The 19,424-nt window shown below is 40.6% G+C and overlaps 3 protein-coding genes across 9 annotated transcripts in view; 1 reads left to right on the forward strand and 2 right to left on the reverse strand.

The window, feature by feature from the left end:
• The window catches only part of NVL (nuclear VCP like), an 88,440-nt gene that overhangs the window by 39,731 nt on the left and 29,285 nt on the right, over positions 1-19,424 (reverse strand). The gene's annotated exons all lie outside the window — the stretch shown is intronic.
• CNIH4 (cornichon family member 4) lies at positions 23-16,618 on the forward strand. 2 transcript variants are annotated; one of them, XM_083434591.1, is made up of 5 exons: positions 23-182; positions 2,845-2,913; positions 6,063-6,175; positions 9,299-9,439; positions 11,319-16,618. In XM_083434591.1, the coding sequence occupies exons 1-5, from the start codon at positions 114-116 to the stop codon at positions 11,344-11,346; spliced, it is 420 nt and encodes a 139-aa protein (XP_083290717.1). In that variant the 5' UTR covers positions 23-113; the 3' UTR covers positions 11,347-16,618. The 2 variants fall into 2 exon arrangements, with proteins under 2 accessions (XP_083290717.1, XP_083290718.1); XM_083434592.1 differs by lacking the exons at positions 23-182; positions 2,845-2,913 and adding an exon at positions 3,764-3,787 and having other exon boundaries at positions 11,319-11,503.
• WDR26 (WD repeat domain 26) overlaps positions 14,473-19,424 on the reverse strand; it is a 34,867-nt gene continuing 29,915 nt past the window's right edge. For 3 of the 6 annotated variants that reach the window (XM_083434495.1, XM_083434492.1, XM_083434493.1), the window contains one exon: positions 14,473-18,978. In XM_083434495.1, coding sequence (XP_083290621.1) covers positions 18,953-18,978 — 26 coding nt within the window. In that variant the 3' untranslated portion in view covers positions 14,473-18,952. The remainder of the gene's footprint in view (positions 18,979-19,424) is intronic. The other 3 variants (XM_083434494.1, XM_083434491.1, XM_083434490.1) reach the window with 1 other exon arrangement.

Genomic DNA, 19,424 nt, shown 5'->3' on the forward strand with positions numbered 1-19,424 from the left:
CGGCAAAGCCGCGGGAGCTGGAGCTGTACGGTGGCTGCGAAGGGACGCGAGGGGTGTGGCGATATACGGTGGCTGGTGGGGCTCGCGCCGGAGGCGGCACTGTCAGTGGCGGGATGGAGTCGGTGGTGTTCATTTTCTCGCTCATTGACTGCTGCGCCCTGATCTTCCTCTCCGTTTATTTCGTATCCTCCGGTCTCTCTTTTTTTGGCGGGCGGCCTGGGAAGAGGGAGGCTCGAGCGGGAGAGGCAGCCCTCCGTGGTCTGTGGGTGGGCGGGCTGGGAAGGACCGTTGGGGCAGCGAAGGGGCTCTGGGAGGCCGGGGGCGTCGGTGACCGTCGGCCGTGGGGGCCGTGAAGGTGCTGCTGCGGGAGAACGAAGAAAGAAGGGGCTCCTGGGAAGGAGACCGCGGGGAGGCAGCGAGGGGCTTTGGGGGAGCGGCCTCGAGAATATGTTTAAGGGGAAGAAAAGTGGGGTGCGACTGTTTTGAACGCTGCCTTCAGGTGTTTGGGGCGAGAGGAAATGGAGGTGTGGCTAACGAGGGGTAAAAAGGAATGAATCCGCGGACCCTTGCACCTTCAGTCAGGGTTGGTATCCTGGCCCAGGCAAAAGGGACATTAGTGCTAGCCTCTTACCCCTTTGGGTCCATTGGCCATGGAGAGCCTAGACTAGAGGGCACCACTGCTGGGCCCTGGCAGCCACCCAGTTTTGCTAAGCTATGGTACTATCCATGGTTGTGGCCAAGGAGACATGGAGGTAATATGGCAGCATTTCCAGCAGAAATTTAAATGCACACGCAGTCTTCCTAACTGTGTAAAAACCCTGTTTTATTGTAGCTCTGTAAATTGTGGTATGGCACTCAGGCAGTGCTTTTTGCGCATTGTTTTATATGGATAGGTTAAATTTTGCCTAGAACTCGCAACTTACAAATATATAAAATATTAAAAACTGTTATTGTTATCATGGCATTTTAGCTGTACACCTCATATGAGATATTTGAGAGTTCTGCTGGGGAGCCTGTTTATACTTGGGTTGCCCCCCTAGTCCTAGATGTGTATACTTGGAAGTAAATTTCATGAATAGGAACTTACTTAGTCTCATGAATGGGAGCTTACTTCCAGGTATATGTGCCCTTTGTTTTATCATTCAGACTGTTGCAAGAATACTTCTGTGGTTGTTTTATGACTTCTTAGGTTACAAAGGCCTTAAACATGCCCTTCAGATTTTTTCTGAAGGCCAAAGTACGTACCTTAAGTGTGCCTGCTCCTAAGATTAACATTTAGATATCTCTCATTTTCCAAGAAAATATTCATGCATTTTAGTTAAGAATTGTGTGATATCCTGAGTTTTTTCTTAAATATCATGATGCTGCTGAAGATGTTGCTATGCTAAATGGTTGATTACATGACTAGTATTTCCTAACTAAAATTGCTTCCTTTTCATGCATCCATTATAAGTAAGGCATTATGGAGCACTGAACATGTCAGTATAATTATGCCCTGCTTCAGTTAAATTCAGTGTATTAAGTGGCATACTTAGCTCTTACTTCTGTAGGTCACAACCTGTAGTTGGGTCTAAATTTCTAGCTCAAAAAATTATTGTAACAGCACAAAGAGGGTGTATCTGTTATGGGTTCAGTGTGATGCCATAGTAGCCTTGTGGCAAGAAACCATAGGTTTCTGTTTTATGTGAATTAACAGCTTACCCTTCCCTCCGTTCCCTTTGCATGCCTCCAGGCAGGGGATCTGAAAGTTTTGCTTCTGAATTTCAACAACAGCTGCCAGTGCACAAAAGGGGATGGAAGGGAAGAGAGGGAGGAATGTGTAAGTCTCATTGTAGCTCATTCACATAAAGGGAAACCATGGGTTTTATTCAACTAAGTAGACTCAATAAAATTGATATGGCTGAGATGGGTCCATTAATTTCAGTGGTTCTACTCTAAGTAAACTTAGTTGAATACAACCCCATGGTTTCCTGCAGCATATGAATGTGACCGGTGTGTGGTTGTATGCTTTTGTTACAGCAGCTATTCTGCCGTAAATGTTCAATATATAAAATAGTTGTACAATAACAGAAATGAACCCAAGCTGATAGAGAGGTGTTATCTATAGCTCTGCGATGAAGATGCAACTATTTTCTTTATTTAATTTGCTTTCTTGCCATTTATCATATGGTTGCAGGGCAGGTTACAATTTACAATTATAAAACAAAGAAAACAGTTACGGTAAACCACGAAACAAGGGAAGTTTAAAAAGTGTAAAAAACAGTTCCTTATATAAAAACAGTTTAGAAAACCTGTCAGGCTCCTGCAGACTCCAGCTATAACTGGAACCCTTTGTGGCCAAGCCACTGTTCAGCTATTGCTAAAGCTGCTGTGACCTAGCACAGTAGTTTCAACAATGGCCAGGGAAGCCTGCACTTAGTCTTGGGTGTGTGCGCTTAGTTTGGCATCTTAGGTTCTCTGCTTCTGCCTTATAACTATTATGATTGCTGTGGCCAGTCACCGTGGTTGTGTGGATGCTGGGGCTTGCACTACCTAGGATGCCAAGTGTGTTGTAGCTTGGGGCTTGGCTGTGTGCACTGATGTTGTTAAGTCTATCAGCGTAACAGCAGGGTTGTGAATTCTGCTGTTACTAATCGATGAATCTTCTGAAATAGCCTCTTGCTTGTGAACGTTCTGCTTGTTCTGTAACCTTTGTTACATTAGTAGAATCCCTTGCAGTCAGATGTTTATATGAACTGTTTAGCTCTGTTGTAATACTCAGGAGTGGTGCAAGGCATTTATGGCTCTTGTGTCACAGGGTAGAGCGCTTCCAAAATCATAGTAATTCCTTATCTTGACCTTCAGATAATTACATTATCAGATTTGGAATGTGACTACATTAATGCTAGATCTTGCTGCTCAAAACTAAATAAAGTAAGTTTTTTTTCTTTTCTCTTTTTAAAGTGATGAGATTCTGGAATTAGATTTAGAAGTGGTGTGTGTGGGGGTGTCATCTTATTAATATGAAATAATCAGGATTATGTAACATTATCTACCGATAGAGTCCGTTCCACTGTCAAATATCTTTTACTGTCAACCATTCCTCATATGGTTTGGTTTTCAGTCCTTTGATCATCTTGGTTGCCCTCCTTTGCACGTGTTCCAGCTTGTCAATATCTTACTTAAACTGTGGTGCCCAGAACTGGACACAGTACTCCAGGTGTGGTTTGACCAAGGCAGAATAGTACTGTTACATAACTTGATCTGGACACTATACTTCTGTTAATACAGCCTAGAATAGCATTAGCTTTTTGTTGTTGTTGCATCACAGTGTTGACTCACGTTCAGTTAGTGGTCTGCAACGACCTCTAGATCCTTTTTGCATCTATAAAGTGGTACCTCGGGTTACAAACACTTTGGGTTACAGACTCTGCTAACCCGGAAGTAGTACCTCAGATTAAGAACTTTACCTCAGGATGAGAACAGAAATCGCATGCCGGTGGCGGGAGGCCCCATTAACTAAAGTGGTACCTCAGGTTAAGAACAGTTTCAGATTAAGAACAGACCTCTGGAATGAATTAAGTTTGTAACCAGAGGTACCACTGTACCTACAAGACAGGTGTCCCCCATCTTATATTTGTACACCTGATTCTTCCTGCCTAAGTGTAGAACCTGACATTTGTCCCTATTGAAACTTTTAAAAGACATCTGAAGGCAGGAGGTTTTTAATGTTTGATGTTTTTATTATGTTTTTAGATATGCTATAAGCCACCCAGAGTGCCTGGGGAAACTCAGCCAGATGGGCAGGGTATAAATAATAAAATTATTATTATTATTATTATTACTACTACGTTTGGGCCCAGTTCTCCTGTTTAGGTCATCTTGAATCCCTATTCTGACTTACAATGGAATAACTAAGGGATGAGTCCTTCATGTGTGGATAGTTTGCTGCCTTTTGCTTATTTGAAAATTCACCCTCTTAGATCTAGATGCATTCCTCTGGTAGTACTTTTAATGCAGGGATTTCCCTAGCACTATGCTAATAGTATTTTGTCATTGTGAGGGAAAAGGAATCCTCTTCCCGCCCCACTAACTAACTTTGGGACCTGGTGCCAACATATGAGTTGTTCAGTTAATGGGCCTTTTGGATCTCCCCTGATCCTCAGAACCTGCATTGCTCGAATTCCTCCACCACACTCATGACTCCAGTATTTTTCTCCTTGTGTTTCCTGGCTTTGGGAAAGCAAGAGCCATGACATCACATGCCTTGTTTGCTAAAGGTCCCAGATTCAGTCCCTGACATCTCCAGGAAGGGCTGGGAAGAACTCCTGTCTGAAGACCTGGAGGGTATTATGCTGACACTACTGAGCTAGTTGGATCAGTCCTCTGACTCAATATAAGGCTTCCTGTGTTCCATAGCTCATCTTGTATACCCGCATTCTGCTACCTTCTTGTCCTTTGCAGGCCATTTCCTTTTCCTTGCCCAGACCTGGCCTTTTGCAACTTCCCGCAAAGTATGCCTCTCTAGCCCATTCCTGTGTTATTCCTCCTTGCTCTCCCCTTGTAGTATTGTCACTGCTTGCATCCCATGGCTCAGTCCCCTTTCCCACCTGGTTTCTCCTCTGTTCTTCGAATCCACTCCCTTTACAGTTTGTTTCCTGTTCAGTTGCATTAGTTCTGCAGTCAGGTTACCATCAATGGTTTTAAAGGATCCTTCTCATTAACGATTTGCCGAGGACTAGTAACAAATAGCAAAGATATGTGTGTTGTCAACGTCATCCTTTTTATGGCACAGTTTGGATTACTGTGTCTTAAGAATTTAAGAACATAACACATGCAGCCCTGCCCTTTTGGAAAGTCCTCTTCCCTCTGAGGAGCCCTCACTAGAACTTTAGTCTTGAAGTTAAAGGCAAGCATTTATAATTTGTTCCTGTAGAGCAGAAACTTTTTCAGCAGGGGGCTGGTACACTGTCCCTCAGACCTTGGGGGGCGGACGGCGGACTAGATTTTGGGGGGAAAAATGAATTCCTATGCCCCACAAATAACCCAGAGATGCATTTTAAATAAAAGCACACATTCTACTCAGGTGAAAACACCAGGCAGGCCGCACAAATAACCCAGAGATGCATTTTAAATAAAAGGACACATTCTACTCATGTAAAAGCACGCTGATTCCCGGACCGTCCACAGGCCGGATATAGAAGGCGATTGGGCCAGATCTGGTCCCCGGGCCTTAGTTTGCCTACCCATGCTGTAGAGGGAGCCTAGCAGACCACTCAGGTGCAAAAGTAAGTAGAAAGGAACATAGTAGTAAAGCTGGTGCAAGTGGAATGTTACTGTTTGAGGTCAAAATTAGGGGTTTCAGCAGAAAAAAAATAATGCCAATGTTTGCTTTTGTGTGTGTGAGAGAGAGAGGGGGGGGGAGGGAGAGAGAGAGAGAGAGAGAGAGAAAGAAAGAAAAGAAAGAGCGAGCGCTTGCTTGCAAGGTGATATACATGCCTCAGAGCCTGGGCACATTTCTCCATTCTGCTTTTGAAATCTCAACAGTAGACCCTCCAAGTGTCCCTATTTTCCAGCGACAGTCCCAGATTTACAGAAGCCGTCCCAGTTTCTGAACTGATCCTGGAATTTCCGGCTTTTCCTTAGAATATCCCTCTTTTCATTGGACAAATGTTGGAAGATATGCGACAGGCCGCATGTTGAAGCCTGAGCTCAGCCAGAAGGCTTAGAAACTTAAAAAATAAGATTAAGATCCTTGGAATGCTAAATTATGCACCATTTCCAAATCCTGCACACAACTCTGGACTTGGATATGTTCCCAAATAGACCCAACTGCTTCTGTCTGCAGGACTTTTCTCAGTGATGCCTCTGAAGTGCATGGCTAGATCCTGAAAAGAAGTTTGGTCACTTTGACATGATTGTGGTGGTGTGTTTTTTTTTAAGCACTTGGAGTCATGTGAATTGTGCCAGTTCTGTGATCAGTTGGTAATAGTGTTGACAGTGTACTTTTATCCCATTTGCTTGTACACTCCCACAGAGTGTTGTATAAGTCTTTTATTTTTCTAAAAATTTCTCTTTTCCAGTGGGTGATCCCTGAATTGATTGGCCATACCATTGTCACTGTATTAATGCTTATTTCACTACACTGGTTCATCTTCCTCCTCAATTTACCTGTAGCAACCTGGAATATATATAGGTAAGGGCCAGTGGGGTTGTTTGTGGGTCTTTATAACTGTTACCACTTATTGAAAATGTGTTTCAGATGTGGAATGCTGTTATTGACTTGATGCCGATCATGCTGTTCCTCCATCAGTCTGTCTTGTTCCACAATTTATGAAATTCACCATCCTCGGCGGGAACGGCTTGAACAGCAATGTTGCTTTCTCTACTCTCTTAACTTTTAAATCTGTCAGTGTGTTTTGCTTTTCCTGAGGACTGATGTGACTTCTCTCCTTGAGGGCATTTGAAGGGGGGGAGGGCCAGAAAGCTCACTAACTGCATCTTGGAGCTTCTTTATTCCAGTCCGAATAAAAAGATCCATGGGTTGAAGCAGGCCCTGATGTTGTTTGTTTGTGCCTGCCTCCCTCGTGATGGATGGAAAGTTTATTTTACGGGAAAATATATGGTGGGAATTTTTTCCATTACATAAAATTCTATACCCTCACATCATTGCTACTGTGGGCACTATCTACTGTGAAATAATCTATTGGTTTGTATAATTGCTTTCCCCTTGTGTTCTTCCATTATTATTGGCATTACGTAATAATGTCCTAAGTGATGCACATACTGAGCCACTAATTCCAATAGCTGTGGTGCTCTGCCAAGTGCTGCTGATAACAGTTGACACCACTGCTGGTAGAGTAACTTATTTATATTCCTCTAATATTGTGGTGAACTTAGCACATGGTTGGTTTTCTATAGTTGGCTGCAGTGAGATTTGTTTGCAGCCAACTAGAGACAACCAACCATGTTCTGTCCCTCCTAACCTCTGGCTACCAAGGAAATATAATAAACAAATAGAAAGAGAACCTGCCCATGTGACACGGACACAAAAACCCCACACATACAGCAAGTATTTCCACCCTCCCCTCCCTCTCCTCTTCTTCCTGAACTTTATTCTGTACACAACACTAATGTCTCACTTCAAATGTGAAAAAGATTCTGCAACCTGAAGAGACAATGCATGTACTTTCGTAAACCAAGAAAATCTGAAAGAATTTTTTTAAAAAAACAAAAAAAGTAGCACATTAGGTCAAACATTCATGCTCCTCTTGATGACTTCAATGTGTGTATGACACATTAGAGGGAAATTAACATAATAGATGAGAGATGGGGAATCTGTGGCCCTCGAAATGTTATTGGACTCAAACTCCCAACTGCCCCAGTCATCTCAGACAATGGACAGGGACAATAGGAGTTGTAGTCATAGTATCTAGAAGACAGAGATTTCCCATCCTTGACATAGCTGTTTTGGAGCAGAATTCCAGGTGTTGCTTTTGATCTTTAAGGACCATCTTCTTGCACTTGATCATCTTAGATGCCCTTCTCAAAAGTGCCCTGGATGATTGAGGTGTGGTTGGTGGCCACAGGACAGAGGGCATTTTCATTGGTTGCGCCCCGGCTGTGAATTGCCTTCCCCAAAGAGACTCATCTGACACCTATATGGTTAAATTCTTTCCAGCAGCACCTTAGAGACCAACTAAGTTTGTTATTGGTATGAGCTTTCGTGTGCAGAAGTAGTGTCTGAAGAAGTGTGCATGCACACGAAAGCTCATACCAATAACAAACTTAGTTGGTCTCTAAGGTGCTGCTGGAAGGAATTTTTAAGGTGCTACTAGAAGGAATTTTTTTATTTTGTTTCGACTTATATGGTTGTCATTTTGCTGCCAGGGCAAGACCTTTTTCTTTTTCCAAGCATTTTGATCTGTCTTTGCTTGCAATATTTTTATTTTCTGTAACTACTCCTTTGCTGTATTCATACTTTTATTGTTGAATTTTAAATAGATTCATTAGCTTTTGTGGACTTATGAATAATTGTTTAAATAAGCATGTCTCCTCAAAATAAAATATAGCCAAATAAGTCTTGTAGGCATTGCTGTAGGTGCTCGGTTGTTAACTCATTTCTCTTTAAAAGAAAACCACTGACCTTTTTGATGTCGAAATGAGTAACTTGCCTGTGCTTCCAGTAGAGAGAAGCTAAATGTGAAAGTGGTTTCTGAAGTACATTTACCATATCAAAGCTGGGGTTTTTTTTTTACTGTCTGTGAACCTGTTTTGTACATTGATGCAGGTTTGTATGTGCTGATCACAAGAAAGTAAGCATTCATTTGGTTCCCTTTCCCATCCCCCTTCCCTGTAGAAAGCTGCTTGCATTGTACAGTTGATATTGACAAGTGGATTGCAGATCCATTGTACGGTCTGAAATTTGGGTCAGAGAACATTTCAGCCAGCTTTCCCTCACGCATAAATTGCTTGTGTGGATCTACTCCCGTGAATAGTATAAAGTCAAAACAAGGTGATTTATGAAAGATCATAGCCCTTCCCTCTGTAAACAGGACAACTTGCCATGTTTTGTTTTTTCTCATTGCCGAGGGGGACACTGTGATCTCACAGAAGTCTCTCAGATAATGCTGTTCACATGAGTAGGTTCTGAGCATGAGCAATTCTTTGCAAGGGTCAAGTAGCTGAAGTAGCATCCAAATTAAATAGCATGGTTTCAACACACACACTGGAAAGACAGCTTTCAACTGGCCATGTTCTTAAGCTCCTAACTAAATTCTTTCATGTTCCAAGGAAATATATAACCCTGCATTTGCAGTATTCCAGTTTCTCAGATTGGGGGAGTTCCCAGGGTTCTCCAGATAATGAATTTGCACCATATTTTGAAAGCATTTCTTTGTCTAGTGAAACTAATATTGTGCAAACGCTTTCTCCACAACTGTCCCCCTTTGCACAGGCACAGTCTCCATATGCCCTCATTCTTTCCAGTTTCACTGCTTCCATCTGGCCCCGCAAGTATTCAGGTTTCCATGTTCTCTGTCCCTTTTTCGTTTTGCTCTCCTGTTTGAGCCTTCTGATTATCTGCCTTCCATCACATTACGTATTCTCTCTGGGACAAACCCTGTTTTTCCACCAGCCATCAATCAAGTTTTCTCTACAAAATCTGCTTCAAAACTTGTCTTGCCGCTGCTCTGCTTGCCTAGACCCTTCTTCATTCTTTGATACATTTTGGTCCTATGAGCACACTAAGCCTGAATTGTGTCTCCTCTGTGATGGAGTGCTGTTGGCATTAAAACATGTTTTCCTTAATCCTTTTCAGGTACATTATGGTTCCTAGTGGAAACATGGGAGTATTTGACCCCACAGAGATCCATAATCGAGGGCAGCTGAAATCACACATGAAGGAAGCCATGATTAAGCTTGGCTTTCACCTCCTTTGTTTTTTCATGTATCTTTACAGGTAAGTTTCAAGTCTTGCAACTTGGAAAGAAGGCCAGCAGCATATTTAAAATACCTGCCGCCACACCAGCTCTGAACTTAATAGGGTTCATCTATCTGCTGTGCTGTTTAAGCTTTCTGTTACATTCACAATTCGTAATAGTAGCCAAATGCTAGTTTTTCCTCTCTCCTCAACCCCCCCTCCCCATTTATTTCTTTTAGTAAAAAAAAATACTAGTTGCCTTTCAGTTTTGCTGCATGTTCCTATGCTCATGTGCTTTCGTGAGGGTATCTGGGAATATCTGACTGACACTGTTTGTAACTGGGTTTAGGTTTAGACTGGGAGCCCAGCACATCACGTGACCCTCTGGGATATCACACTACAGCTCATCCAGGAAAGAGATTCAAGACCTGGATATATCTAATGTAAAACAAACCAGAAAGGCACCTTGCATTGCTTTTGAAAACACATTCCCAAATTTTACTGCTGACACATAATCCTCACAAAGCAACAGCAGAGGTTGTCACACAACTTAAACTGATCTTGTGGTTCTCGTGTAAAAAGGCAAGTAAACAAGGGCATGGTTCCTTTGCGCTTCCTTAGCTGTTAATAGCTCTTTATTTTTATCCTGTGAACCACCCTGAGACCTGTGGGTATAAGGCGGTATACAAATCAATCAATGGATTCACCTGGTCATGTTTGTTGTATGGTGACTGGTTGTCACACAAAGACTTCCATCACTGCTGGCTTTTTCTTTGAGAGCCTCTCTGTGGGTGAAGTTTATTTGTGGCGACACTCTCACTGTGCAATGAGGTGCGAGTCCACTCTTAACTTACACTTTCTGTTTAGATGCGGTATGTTTTGTTCTTCCAGCTGGATATTTCTTTTCACTCTTGTGGCTTTATACAAAAACATCCTAGGAATTGTAGGTTAGCTGGGTGTTATCTGCTAAGAGATCCCTACTCTCTTTCCTGCTGCATCAGAAGTACAGTTCCCAAAGTTCTCTGGGAAGAGGGAATTTGTGTTTAATAAGTTGAAAGTCTGTAGTATAAAGTGTTTGTCCTGTATACAGTACTACAGGCTCAGTTTTTGAGCTGTTCCTTGATTCTGTTTAAATGTCTGCATTCAGGGCACACCTTCAGAAGATTCCATATATAGAAGATTCCATATATGTAAATTGTCATATATTTAGATGTTGTCATACATATATGACAAAAGTGTCCCATTCCTGCCCTAGAATATAGGCCCAGTTCCAGGGTGGCTATTCTGCATGTGTGGAATGGTTTCTGGAATAAATGCCATGTGCTCATAGATGGGAAGTAACACTATGTGGTGTTCACACCATTCACTTAGAGATCATTTCAGGCTGTGAGGTTGGACAGGTTTAAGTTACAAGGATTTTCTTTGAGATTCCCAGAGATGGAAATCATTGGCCCATCTGTGCTGGGGATGTTGCAACCGATGATGAAAGTGGCCCTTGCCTTTATTTGAAGGCTTAAGAGCTAAATGCTTTTGAAACTGTGGGTGGTGAACTATTGACAAGACAGGCCTGTTTAAGACGCAGTCCTACATGCCACACCAGCTATGCATAATACATACCTTGTAAACTCTGGAATTTGTCTAGCACAAGACATGCCTTATAAAGCCTCAATATCAAGCAGCTTTAAACTTGAGGATATCCTGGACTAAAAGTGACTTGCTGTGGTAACGGCTAGCCTTGTACAATCACATATGCTGCCACTTTGCATCACGATGCCTGGTTCTTCAGTAATGCAAATGAACCAAATGGAAACAACTTTGCCAATGTTGCTAGCATAATAAAGATGCAAGTTGCAGGGTGTGCGTGTTAAGGTTATCTATTTAAAATTGTACCTTTAATATGTTTTCCTTCTTTCTGCAGTATGATCTTGGCGCTGATAAATGACTGAAGTCGAAGTCGAAGTGTTACAGTTGCCAAATTCTGAGTTGTCACTCACAGCTTTCAAGTAAACCTAGACCAGTGTCGTCATGCAGTATATTTTTTCCTCTTTGAACAAAAAATATTTTTGCTGTATTTTTTAACATAAAAAATATTTAAAAAACCAACATACTGAGTTTCTGGAACCGTTGATTTGTCCCTTCTCCAGTCGATTTTCCTATTATATCCAATTCATATTTTTCTCAAGAATGCCAGCTAGCCAATGAATGGAGTCAGATGATGGCACCAATGCCAGGATGTCACCATCAAGAATTGTTTTGTGAATTACCACAGTTACAAGTACATGACCATCACTTCATGTATTTTACTGAATTTTATTTCCCTTGAACCTAATTTTTTAAAATCTTTCACTTCCTCGCTCCTCGTGTGTGTATACACCCACCCACCCACACCCCTCTATAAATCAGGATAGCACTTAATGCAGTGATGGCCAAACTTGGCCCTCCAGCTGTTTTGGAACTACAATTCCCATCTTCCCTGACCACTGGTCCTGTTAGCTAGGGATGATGGGAGTTGTAGTCCCAAAACACCTGGAGGGCCAAGTCTGGTCATTACTGACTTAATGCATCTGATAGAGTGAAAACTTATACCATAATAAATGGTAGTTTTTGTATGAGCTGTGCTAGCGTTGAAGTGCTGTTGATAAAGATCATTAGAGCTTGGCTAATCACAAGATATTACTGTGACAAACCATTTCAACCCAAGAACTGCATTGGATGTTACCTATATGGGATATGGAGCGGCCTCTAACACCTGCAGTGTTTTTGCTCTTACCCCAATCTGGGGGGCCCTGGAGTAGTTCCCTGTAAAATCAAATTTCCACCAGTACATGAACAAACTGCCGTGGGTCATAGGAGATGTACTGAGGCTGTGAAACCGCATCTGAAATACTGGAGCTATTTCTAAATGCATCTGGGCAAAAGACACTGGGTAGCAGGCTAAAAGAGAAGACCTGAAGCCTAATAAAGTTGGCTATCAATCAAAGACTAGAATACTTAACAGCTTCTTGTCAATATCTCTACTGTAGTTGCCCTTGACATAGTAGGAGTTCCCTATGGTAGGATAAATTCAACCCTTTTCTCCTAGTTTTCTGTGTGAATCTTCCCTTTTAGAGATACTAATAACCTTGTTGGAAGGGTGTAAAGGAGAGGATTAAGTAGCCCAATCCATCTTCCTCATGCCCAAAGCTGCTGTTGGTTTGGTCATGATGGCTTATTGTGACTCATGTCAAGGTAGCTTCATGAAATGCTACAGGATCAGGCAGTCTCGGCTCATTCACGGATGGTATTTTAATCTGATCACTAATAGGAGCAGGAAGTGTCCTCTTTCATCAGGCTTCTGCAGTTGAAGCTGGTTCTTGGTAATTACGGGCTGCTTCTAAGAAAACACATCTCACAATCCTTACCTACTTTAAATATGCCTTAAGGGCTTACATCAGTCTGTTTGGCTCATTTCAACACCACTCTAGCCTAAACCACTTAAATTTTTTAGATTAGTTTTTAAAATGGATTATGCACCTTTAGGAGCTATTCTCCACCTAAACTGTTAATTGCATTGTTATCTGGCTTGCTATAGAGATGGAGTTTACTCCCTATCCTGCGTCTGATTTTCCTTGGTTTAGAATCAGGTATAATTTTTCCTCCTATTAGAAGACAGAGCAAAACACATTTTTGTCTTGTTCTGCAGGTGGTTCCCTCAACTGCTCTCACAATAGTTTCACTAACTGGCTTGGTACATATTGCTCCCCTTCTGCTACTGGTCACATAGCACACAGGTGGCATATACAGTGGTACCTCAGGTTAAGTACTTAATTTGTTCTGGAGGTCCGTTCTTAACCTGAAACTGTTCTTAACCTGAAGCACCATTTTAGCTAATGGGGCCTCCTGCGGCCACCGGAGCATGATTTCTGTTCTCATCCTGAAGCAAAGTTCTTAACCTGAAGCATTATTTCTGGGTTAGCAGAGTCTGTAACCTGAAGCGTATGTAACCTGAAGCGTATGTAACCCAAGGTACCACTGTATAGGTTAGTCTATAGTGTGGTTAGAGGTTAAAGTAGTTTCTAGAGAGCTAGGCACACTTATTCTTCGAAAATGCATGGAAATCTCTACCTTCCTTTGGTGCAACTGAAAAAAAGGTCAAGGGAGGTGCACATATCCTTCAGTAGCTTGCTCTATATGTACTTGATGCAAGAGTATCCCTGTAAAAGGTGTTAAGTTGTTGCAGCTGAAGCAACCTTTACTATATACTAGTGGCCACCTTTTGAGTGTCACTCCAGGGTACAGAGAGGCAGTCTGGGAAAAATATATAGAGTGGAATCTCGAGTTTCAAACGTAATCCATTCTGGAAGTCGGTTCGACTTCTGAAACATTCGAAAACCGAGAAAGGGCTGGCTGCAAAGTCAATGGGAAAAAAGGAAAAATGGACCTCGGAATTATTATATTATTATTATTTGTACCCCGCCCATCTGGCTGGGTTTCCCCAGCCACTCTGGGTGGCTTCCAACAGAGATTAAAAATACATTAAAACATCAATCATTAAAGACTTCCCTAAACAGGGCTGCCTTCAGATGTCAGGTAGTAGTTTATCTCTTTGACATCTGATAGCAGTTCAACTTTCGAGGTGCATTCGAAAACGGAAGCAGTCAGTTCCAGGTTTTCGGCATTCGGCATCTGAAATGTTTGACAGCCGAGACGTTCGAAAACCGAGGTTTGACTGTACACGTATACCAGCTGTGGGGGTCATTTAGTTTATAATGCAGCCCAGCACAATGTATGATCCTCCAAGCTGAATATAGCCCTGTGCATAAACAGCCTGGCCTTGAGTCCCATCTGTGGTTATAAAGCAGGAATGGCTGTCAAGCCATAACGGATGGCTGCTAAGCTGTTTTTCTGCTCTGTGGATCACTCTTGTAAACTTGCTCTTATGTAATGAGCAAGAGTAGCACTGGAGGATTAACCATCATAGCCTAAAGCCCGGGGCCTGCTGCTCCTGCATAAAAAGACCACAAATGCTCATGGGATATACCAGGGTTGGCCAGAAATAGCACTGAAGCTTAGAAAGCTAAGAACTATTCAAGTCCAGTTATTCATTCTGTTTATTGAATTGGAAAGAAAGGGAATACAAATATTTGTTAAGTGCTGTGCACCGACATGGAAAAGTGTATTTTTTTTTAAACCCCAATAAAAACAAAAACCAGTAATTAATGTAGTTTGAATGAACATTTTAAAAGATATGTTTAATATACTACATATTTATAAAATAAGGTGTTCTGTAAATAATTAGTAAAACAAGTGAAAATAAATATGGAGACCCAAAGTTCTTATGTTTTAATGTAATATAGTAAAGAAACTTTAAACTACTTAATATAATTCAAGAGGAGTAACAAAAATCCAGAAAGTTTAAGAACGCAATCCTTTGAAACATTTAATATCAGTCCATAGCAAATAGTCATTACATACCAAAAGCTCTAAGTGTTAACTAGTTCCACCACAACTCCATATAAATCTTGACAATTTAGAAATTTGAGAATAAAAGTTCTTTTCTTGATCTCTACAGCTTGGTTTGTAAGTACACACATGCTTTGAGGATCCGTTTCTTCCTCATACATTTTCAAGGAGCCGACAACTTTTTCCATCTGTGCCGAGAAGTGTTAAGAATTAAATCTAGTACATTTATCCTAACAATGAAACACTTAAAAGATGGAGCACACTGAATTTCAAATTTATAAAAATATATTGGTATTAACCAAAATCTTAAAGTTAGAGGACACTTCACATACACACAACATGACTTAAAGTATGCAGTAAAACATGACATGTACCTAGAACAGTTGGTTCCATGACTGTTTGTGTTTCACGCACACACATTCATACCACACGCACACACACACTTTGCTGAATCCGGATCATCCAAAGTCAGCAAACAGGAAATGGGGTTCTAGTTTGTGTTCCAGCAACTAGAGCAGCTACTGCAGACAACACTGCACAAGTCAAGTCCACCCTGTTCAAAAAGTGTCAAAGTGTTTCCAAAATTCTACTAATTGTCAAATGAGCGGTTTGTTCTATGGCAGCTGAAAATGGACTCAAGCCAATGCAATATACATTTTAACCATATATAGGATTGATACTCCAGTTTTAACAGTTCATTTGAAATGCATCAAATTGAGGCAACATGTGCTTTGGGGGTATTGACAAAGGGCACCAAGTTTTACTGAAAATTGGTTCTCTTCCCCTTCTGATCCTACCCCAAAATTAGAAACTAGACATTCTTCTGCTGTTAACTAAAATAAAAATAAAAATTACAAGAACTCTCCCAATGTCTCTTTTGCCAGCACAGGACTGGTTTAAGAAAACATTTTAACTTAAAGCCATTTTTCCCTTTGGGGTGGGAATTAATTTTTTTAATTAAGATGGCACTAAATACCTAGTATTAAATTACATTCAACAGTATCTGCTCGGAATCCAGAATGAGACTATTGGCAAAAGTTGGGTAGCTTTCACTGGTGACTTCATATCAAAACTTGTATTATGATCCCCTAATTTTAAAACTAAAAACTTAAATGAGGGAACTAAGCCACACATTTACAAGGCGATTTTAAGGGCTATGTAAAAACTGTTCCTTCTTTTGTGCTCCTACTTTTAAAATCACTTACCTGATCTGAGAAGCACTGTGGCAAGATACTGTAGTGATTTATAGCCAGTGTGCATATTTTGGAGTTGATGGGTACAAAACCTAAGGCAAAATGCAAACTACTGTATCCTCTTTCCCACTCATTGCCTTCTGCTCATGGTAAGATATGGCCAGTAATCAGTGATTGCTCTAGCCTAGAGTAGAAATGCCTTCGTCATATATAAAAAAGAATGTTGAGATAAGCCTATTCCTTGACTTCTTCCCTAATAACAGTGACAGTCTAGGGTTCTTCTTTTTTATCTGAAATGCTGACGTGCTTTTCAATCTACATATCAGTCAATTTAGGCTGCTCAACTATTTAAGATCACTCACAAGAAATCCTAGCATTGTTATTGCAGTTAAAAGTTTGCTTCCAGACAGATCTTGACTTTATTTGGTTCAGTTGTGTGTCAAGAAGCAGAAATTAAAACCACCTCAATCTGAAGAACTTCCTCTTAAAGTTGCGTGGTCTCTATTATGCAACTGACTTTAGAAATGGCACTCTCAAAACACATGCTTCTCGTTCAGCTCCACACTCAAGTGCTTTTTTATTTTTTTAAAAATCCAAGAACTCTTTCATAAGAGGTGAGGAAGCATAAGCAGTAGTGTGTCCACTTAATTTTGCTCTTAATTTGGTTTCCTGCTGGTGTTATGCGTTTCAAAGAAAAGGAAACAAACTGGTCAATTTTTTTTCACAACAGCGTCCTTGCAGGAAGTCTTAACTACAAGCATCAGATTGAATAACCTATAGAAATCTAGTAGCACCAAATCAAACTGATTTTAGTGCACTCTTCATAATTCCCTTCCAATTTCCCTTCCAATCTCCTAGGGTAGTTTTGAGTTTGCAAGCAGTACCACCAGCACCATATCAGTAATACAGCTGTGAATTTTTAAAGATACAGAATGAGGGTATCTGCAAAAGTAAGATTTTATACAGGCTCAGAGGGAAGACTACAAAAATGTTCCAATTACAAAAGCAAACCTTAATGTCAAATGAACAGAATACATGTCAATGGACAATTGTAATAAATGTAAGGTAAAATTACATATAAAAAGCTGCGACAGAACAGCTTAAATGTATTAAAGACTGGATGTAAATTTCTTTGCTGCTCCTAAATCCATGAGAATGCAAGGCAGCGGCATTCTGTTGTTTAAAGATTTCTCTGGAAACCTGGTCTGCACATACATTTTAAGCGAATTGGATAATTGTAATAGTGTTGTGTGCTTATTCAGAGACAATCAAAGTTAAACAACTGAATTACTACATTGATTGGAACACCACTTGTTCCAGTCTGGAGGTATTTAAAGAAATTCAATCATGAATTTCTGATCAAATTAGAAGGCTCTGAAGGAAAACTGTAGCAAGTCTGAGTTAAGGGATACATGCCAAGTGCAATGGCAATAACTCATATTCCTTATCACAGAATCTGTGCCTTTAAAAAAAAAAAACCATGCACAAGGGAGCAAATTTCCTTCTAGTCCTGTGTCTTTCCTAATGTTAAGACCTTTTCCCACCTGTAGCTTCTATTTTAGCTGGTACTACAAGGGTGTGTTAACTGTTCTTTTATTATGAGTTGCTTTCTTTTCAGTTCTTTTTAAACTTAAGGATGGCCCTAAGTGCATTTTCACCCTTTAACTATAAGAGAAATTATGAAACCACCTAACTATGTCAAACACCTGGTTAGTTCTCTGAGTTTTAGTATGTATCCTCTGCACAAAGATAGTTAACAGCACCTACTCAGAAACAGTTCCTGGAGAAAGAATGATCTGGAAAGTTTGTACAAGGTATGTATTTAATTCACAGCAGACAGTCAACTCACTGATTTATTTATTTTTAAGATAATGCTATAAAGTACTATTCTCATTTTAGGTCTTTACTATGTTTTAAATAAGAACCATTGCACATTAAGGCCAATTTAGAATTTTCATTTATTAAATTTCAGAAATTACATTGTAATGGTTTAGTTGGCGATTCTGAAAGTTCTCAAATTCTTTTATGTTGGTAAACAAAGTTTCCTTTTAAAATAATACTTTATATAGCCTGTGTAAAACTGTTGCCAGCCAAATGGTCTTACACAACACTCCAGAGGAGCACCAATTATACTGCATTTACTTGTAGATGACACTTTTTAAGCTGGTTTCAATTCCAAATGTATACAAATGAAGTCATTTTAATGCTATAAATTATTTATTTTTCTTTCTTAAAAAAGAAGATTGTGCTGTTAACCCACTTACAGGGCAACAAGCTAGGTGAAAAGTACAAAACCTTTTGTCAAGTGTGATACTGAAGAGTGCTTTTCATGTCATTCACTGGTTTAAACATCTGGGTTTAGATATACTGTGCAACGGGCAAGGCTTAGAATCCATGAACCAAGCTGCAAAGATCTCAAGCTAAATAAGGCGGAGAGACTCAGAGAAAGAAGAGAAGGAAAGACTTTCCTATCCAACATGTACTCTTCAGACTAAAGCACTCTTTCTATCAAGCCTTCTAAACTGTTAAATAAAAGGTTTCCAAACAAGCATTTAAACTTCATTACACAGAAGAAGAGCAACAATAACAGTAGTCTGCCTGACAAAATGGCAGAAGGGAAAATGTATATACGGAGTTCAATGGTTAGCCTGAATGTAGCACAGTTCTTCACAACCGATGGGGGGTTACTTCAACATGGTGTCCAACAACGTTCTAACGACGTGCTTCATCTCAACTGTTTACTATGAAGCAAGGTGGTAAAATGTTTGGCCCCAGTTGGGCTTCAGAAATGGTTCTTTTTTTTCATGACGAGCATGTCTGTCCAGCTATCAATCATGTTTGTTTGCACCAAATCCCAAGCCATTTAAAATACGACTAAATTTAAGTTAAACAGAAGTCGTCTGCTCCAAATTCACCATCAACTATCCATGCTACTGCATTCCTCTAAGGGGGGGAGAGGGAGATGGAATGTAAAAAGAAAAGAAAAAATAAGAAATATCTTTAAAATCATAGTTCACCTCAGCCACGATATACATATGCATCTTCAGATTTACAAAAGACATACACACAAACCCATTTAGGGCAACCCAACCCAACTGTGCATCTACAATCGCCATTGCACTAGTTCTGAGAGTCCAGCAGGGGCTTTTAAACAGCTTGCTTCACTCTGGGAGGTACAGAAGTCATTTCTAATACAGGGCCAGTGGGAACAGGGGCTTTTCATGCAAAAGAGACTTCCTTGATTGAGTTGAAACTTCCCCTGCAGGAGCAGACAACTGCCAGAACACACATTTCACAGTGTGATAAAGTAATTAAGAGGTTGAGAAAAGTTGTAGTAAAACCTATTTTAGATATTGAGATGGAAGGAATAAGAACTGGTACATGGGGCT

This window comes from Podarcis tiliguerta (assembly GCF_965153285.1).
Source record: "Podarcis tiliguerta genome assembly, chromosome: 3".
Lineage (NCBI taxonomy): Eukaryota > Metazoa > Chordata > Lepidosauria > Squamata > Lacertidae > Podarcis > Podarcis tiliguerta.

Excerpts from the sequence above, each read along its gene's own strand:
- CNIH4 (XM_083434591.1), top strand. The coding sequence starts at position 114 with ATGGAGTCGGTGGTGTTCATTTTCTCGCTCATTGACTGCTGCGCCCTG. Across the intron at positions 2,914-6,062 it reads GCTGCTCAAAACTAAATAAA|TGGGTGATCCCTGAATTGAT; the intron begins GTAAGTTTTTTT and ends TCTCTTTTCCAG. Across the intron at positions 9,440-11,318 it reads TTTTTCATGTATCTTTACAG|TATGATCTTGGCGCTGATAA; the intron begins GTAAGTTTCAAG and ends TTCTTTCTGCAG.